Source organism: Plasmodium gallinaceum, assembly GCF_900005855.1.
Source record: "Plasmodium gallinaceum strain 8A genome assembly, contig: PGAL8A_v1_65, whole genome shotgun sequence".
In the NCBI taxonomy this organism is placed as follows: domain Eukaryota; phylum Apicomplexa; class Aconoidasida; order Haemosporida; family Plasmodiidae; genus Plasmodium; species Plasmodium gallinaceum.
The window spans coordinates 390,126-396,103 of record NW_021628225.1 but is presented as its reverse complement, the minus strand read 5'-3'; the positions used below and the strand labels follow the sequence as shown (position 1 = coordinate 396,103).

At 16.3% G+C, this 5,978-nt stretch overlaps 2 protein-coding genes across 2 annotated transcripts; one reads left to right on the top strand and one right to left on the bottom strand.

Annotated features, from left to right (window-relative positions):
• Positions 1–257: 257 nt before the first annotated feature.
• Positions 258–1,859, top strand: PGAL8A_00138000 (mitochondrial cardiolipin synthase, putative; the record flags this gene model as incomplete). The annotated part of the gene is made up of 1 exon (XM_028674914.1): positions 258–1,859. The coding sequence occupies one exon, from the start codon at positions 258–260 to the stop codon at positions 1,857–1,859; it is 1,602 nt and encodes a 533-aa protein (XP_028526497.1).
• A 764-nt stretch (positions 1,860–2,623) lies between these two features.
• Positions 2,624–5,745, bottom strand: PGAL8A_00137900 (conserved Plasmodium protein, unknown function; the record flags this gene model as incomplete). The annotated part of the gene is made up of 2 exons (XM_028674913.1): positions 2,624–2,765; positions 2,930–5,745. 2 exons carry the CDS (start codon positions 5,743–5,745, stop codon positions 2,624–2,626), a joined length of 2,958 nt encoding a protein of 985 aa, XP_028526496.1.
• Between the last annotated feature and the right edge of the window lie 233 nt (positions 5,746–5,978).

Here is a 5,978-nt window from a genome sequence, read left to right as displayed (position 1 = left end):
TTTTTTTTTTTTTTTTTTTTTTTTTTTTAATTTGTGTGTGTTTTAAAAATATATTATTTAAAATTTGTTTCTATTTGTTTGAATTATTATATATATATATAAATGTATATATTTTGAATATGTTTACTTCTAATAGTTTAATTGAACGATGTGACATTTTTTTGTTACAAGTTTTCTTTTTTTTTTTTTTTTTTTTTCCATTTTAAATGTAAATAAAAATTATTTTAATTGAATTTGATATATATATCTATATATATATGAAAATTATAGATAAAATAAAAATTTTATATAGAAAGTTTATAAAAGAGAAGATAAAGAGTTCAGAAGAAGAGATAAATTTTGATAAATTAGTAAATGATAATGTGGAACAGCTAAAAATTGAAGATAAAGAAGAGAAAGAAAAAATAAAAAGAAAATGGAGAGATATTTTGATAAAAAATTCAGAAAAATATGGAAAATTTTCTAAAGGGAATAAAGTAAAAATTTATAATGATGGGTTGTCAGCATATAGTGATATATTGAAATCAATTAATAAAAGTAAAAAAAGAGTATGGTTAGAAGCATATATATTTGATGATTCTAAATTAGCAGAAGTAATTGTTAATAATTTATGTGAAGCATCAAAACGGGGATGTGATGTAATTTTATTAATAGATTATATTGGAAGTTTAAAAATGAAAAGTAAATGGGTAAATCAGCTTAAAGAAAATAATGTGAATGTTATCTTTTTTAACACCTTTTTAAATTCATTTTTAAATATGTTACCAATATTTTTTCGAGATCACAGAAAAATAATCATAGTAGATAACTGTGCTTACTGTGGTTCAATGAATGTATCAGAAAATGTAATTCCAAATGAAAATTTTGATGAAAAAGATAACAAAAAAAAAAGTAAATGTTTAGAATATTATGATTTGCATATAAAAATTAAAGGACCTTCTGTAAAAGATTTGGCAGATGTATTTATAGATTCATTAAAAATGACAAAAAGCTCTATTATTAGACATCCAATAGAAAAACAGAAAATGTATTTAGATGACAATTCATGTTTTATACAAATATTAGAATCTAATGTTCTTAGAAAAGTTAAATCTATTCAATCAACCTTTGATTATATTATAAAAAATGCAGCAAATAATATTTATATTACAACTAGCTATTTTTTGCCTCCTGGATTTTTAAGGAGAGCTTTATTTTCTGCTTTATCAAATGGTGTTAATATTTCTTTTCTTTTTTCAGGAAATTCAGATATATTTGGTGATGTACCAGCTACTTATTATATAATGAAAAAATTTTTAAAAAAATATCATAAAAATAATTCAACTCATGAATATAATAAAATTTTTATAAATTATTTAAATTTACGTAAAAATTTATATTATAAAAATTTTTTAAGAAATTTAAAAAATATAAATCAAAAGAAAAAAAGAAAAAATAAAGGTGTTAATAAATTTTATTTTTTTCAAAAAAAACACTGTCATGCTAAAAATTTAGTTGTAGACAATTTATGGTGTGCTATTGGTTCATTTAATTGGGATAGATTTTCATCAAGAAGAAATTTAGAGGTTATGGTATCAATTTTTGATAAAAAAGTATGTGATAAATTTATAAAAGAACATCAAAACAAAATAAAAGATGATTCTATTGAAATTACTTTACCTCATATAACCAACAGAAATGTTTTTCAAATTTTTATGAGTTATTGTGCTTATCATCTTGGAAAATTGTCAGGAAGAAATTTATTTGATGGATTATCTAATAATAGCAAAAAAACGATTCTAAGAAAAGCCATAATAAATAAATATTTAAATGATAATTGCATTCAAAATATTTCCTTAAATATGATGTGGGGAGTTTAGAAAAAATGAGAAAAAAAAATATCAAAGAAGATAAAAGTCGTAACAATTTTTTTTTAGAAATAAATGATTATTATTATATACTAATATATTCCTATAATATTTACTTAATAATAATAAGAATTAAATAACATCTTAAATTATTGTTTTTAAATCAAGAAAAAGTGATATTATATCTATAAAAATTTTAGTAGATATAGAAAAAACAAAAACAAAAAGAATAAGAATAAGAAAAAAAAAAAAAAACAAAAAAAAAAAAAAAAAAAAAAAAAAAAAAAAAAAAAAAAAAAAAAAAAAAAAATAAAAAAAAATAAAAAAAAAAAAAAAAAAAAAAAAAAAAAAAAAAAAAAAAAAAAAAAAAAAAAAAAAAAAAAATAAAAAAAAAAAAAAAAAAAAAAAAAAAAAAAAAAAAAAAAAAAAAAAAAAAAAAAAAAAAAAAAAAAAAATAAAAAAAAAAAAAAAAAAAAAAAAAAAAAAAAAAAAAAGAGATAATACTTTATAATAAAAGAAAAAAGAAAAAAAAAAAAAAAAAAAAAAAAAAAAAAAAAAAAAAAAAAAAAAAAAAAGAAAAAAAAAAAAAGGTAAAAAAAAAAAAAAAAAAAAAAAAAAAAAAAAAAAAAAAAAAAAAAAAAAAATACAAAAAAATGATACATAAAAACAAATGGCAACAATTAAACATTAAAAATTAATTAAAAAAAAAAAAGATTGTTATAAACTTTAATAGTCTTCTTTCATTTTTTATATAATTTTTATTAAAATTTATGAAATCATTTTTTTTCTTTAACACTTTTAGCTAATGTCATTAAATCTGTTCGAAGTCTAATATTTTCAATTAACGTTTCTTCCATTATTTTCTTCATTTCTTCATATTTTAATTTGTTATTAAAAATACTGAAACTTTTATCTAATCTACAAATGAAAAAAAAAAAAAAAAAAAAAAAAAAAAAAAAAAAATGTATTTCAAAATATATTTATATTTTAAAAAAAATAAAAAGATGGAAACAATTCTGCTATTTCAAATTATATATATTATATATGTTAAAAAAAAAAAAAAAATTTTCAATTAAAAATACCTAAAATGTTCTTCATTTAATGCATGCTTTTTTATGAGATGAGAAATTATTTTACTTTTATTATTCACATCTTCTTGTAGTAATAATTGATCCTCTCTAAGTCTTCCTATTTCTTCTGTTAATACATTAATTTCGCTTAAAAGTTCTTTTATTTTTATGTTTTCATATGATTCATTAATTTCATTATTTAAGAGGTTATCAACTTTTTTAGTATCTTGAAATTTATCTAATAAACATTGATATTTTTTTTGCATCATTTCATTTTCTTGTATTTCTTGTAATAATAATTTTTTCATTTCCTTCAGTTTAATATCGGTACTATTTTTTCTTTTTATAGAAAAAGATTCATATTCATCTAAAAGAAGTTTATAATAATTTATTTTATTTTCCAATTTCTCATTATTATCGTAATTTATAAGATTCTCTTTTTTAAATGTTATATTATTTTCTTCATCATTTGTTAAAATTTCACTTTTTTTATTTTTTTTATCTAATAATGGTGAGTCATTATTCGTAATTATAAATTTATCATAATTAATTAAATTACTTTCACTGTTTAACTTTTTATGATTTTCTATTAAATTTATGTCATCCTTTAATAAAATTTCACCTTTACTATCACTAAGTAATTTCTTATTATTATCACTATTAGAGATATTTTTATTAGTATATTTTGAAAATGTTTTGTCATTATTTAATGTAGCCTTTTCATCTTTCTTGTTTAATAGTCGTATGTATTTTAGTTTAACCTTTTTATGTTTAAAAAGCTTTCTTATTTTTTTTTTCTCTTTGTTATTTTTTAAATTGAGTTTGTTATTATAATTTCTCAGTAGCATTTTAAGCTCTTCTTTTATTTTTTTCTCACCTTTTTTAATATCATAAAAGATTTTTTTATAAATAATTACATCTTCTTTTGTTAGTTGTAAATATTCATAATACTTTTTTAATTTATCTGTAAGAAGTTTTTTTTCACTTTTTAATGATATACATAATAAAGATTTTTTATTAATTACAGACTCTAAACTTTTTATATAACATTTTAACTCATAGTTTTTTTTCATATATATCATCTTATCTTCTAAAAAATTATGTAATTTTTGTTTTTCATCTTTTAATTTTTTTATTTCTAATTCTAGGTTCTCTAATTTTTCATTTAAGTAATTGTTATCATAATTTTCTGAATCATTTCTGAAATGAGAAATTTGACCTGATAATTGTAGTAATTGATTGGTTTGTCTTTCATTTGCATCTCTTAACATTTTTTCTTTTTTTTTTAAATCATTTATTTCTTCTAAATATTTTTCTTTAAGATCATTAATATATTTTACATTTTTTAAATCATTATTACAATATATTATGTTATTAAATAAATCATTTATATCACCAATAAATAATTTAAGTAATTTCTGAATATATATTTTAAGAGAATTAACATTACTATAATTGCTATTATCGTACTGTTTTTTTAATGTTATTATATTTTCTAATATGTTGTTATATTCTTCATTAATTAAATTATAACTTATATTTTTAATTACATTTTCTTCAAATTCATTTACATAATTTTTTTTTAAAAAAAAATCAGTTTCTACTGATATCTCTTTTTTCTTTCTTTCCTCTTTTTCATTGTCATTTTTTGAATCATCATTATATAATTTATATAATTTTTGATTATTATCATTTAAAATATTATTTTTTTCAGTGTTCTTTTTTTCTTTTGTTATTATTATTTTATTTGTTAAATTACCAAAATCATTGTTTGTATGATCAATTAAATTTTTATTTTTTTCATTTAGAATTAAGCTAACTTGATTATTCTTATTATTTTCATTTTCATTTTCATTATTATCGACATAAGTACTATCAATAGAATACTCATATTCTTTACTAAGGTTGTTTTTTTTTTTATTATAATTAAATTCATTGTTTATATTTTTATTTATTTCTTCTATTTTTTCCTTTTCATTATTTTCATTTTCCTGATTTATATTTTCTTTTTTTTTCTCTTTTTTATATTTCTGTTGTGAACAAAAAGGAATTAAATGATCCTTATTTTTTTCTTTTAATTCTTCATTAGAAAAAATGACTTCATCATTTTTTTTTTCTTTTTCGTTTTTCAGAATATTATTCATCATTTCACATTTATCATTTTTATAAATAATATTATTATTATTATTATTATTATTATTATTTGATATATTGTCTTCTTCTTTTTTATCTTTAAGGTTGATGGATTTATAATTTCCTTTTATATTTATATTATGTTCATTTATTAATGAAATACTTGTCTCATTATTTTTAATTAAAACATTTTCATTATTTTTGGTATAATTTAATGAATATAATTCAGAATTGTAATTTTTTTTAAAGTCATATTTATTATCATATTTTTCATTTTTTATTTTATTATTTTCATAAATATCTTCACATTTTTCATTATCATATATATTATCATATTTTTCATTTTTTATTTTATTATTTTCATAAATATTTTCACATTTTTCATTATCATTTATATTATCATATTTTTCATTTTTTATTTTATTATTTTCATAAATATCTTCACACTTTTCATTATCATATATATTATCATATTTTTCATTTTTTATTTTATTATTTTCATCTTTTTTTAATTCATTTTTCTCAAATATTATATCTCTATCAGACACTAAATCGTAATTCATATTTTGTTTTTCTTCTAGAAAAAATGAATCATTTTTTTTGTTTTGATTTATTAATTCATTATTTAGTTGGTTAAAAAATTTAATTTTTGCTAAATCTATATTGTATAAAAATTTAAACATAGTAATATGCATAAAACACGCATAAGTAAATATTTAAAGAAAATAAAAATATATATATATATATATATATATAGAATAAAAGTGTAAGAAATTTACGATATTTTATCAGTAATAATTGTAATGAATATTACTAAAGAAAAATTAGAGAACTTTAATATTTAAAATTTAAAATATTATAAGAAATAAATGTAATTATTGCTAAAATGAAAGAACAATTTTTTTTTTTTTTTTTTTTTTTTTTTTTA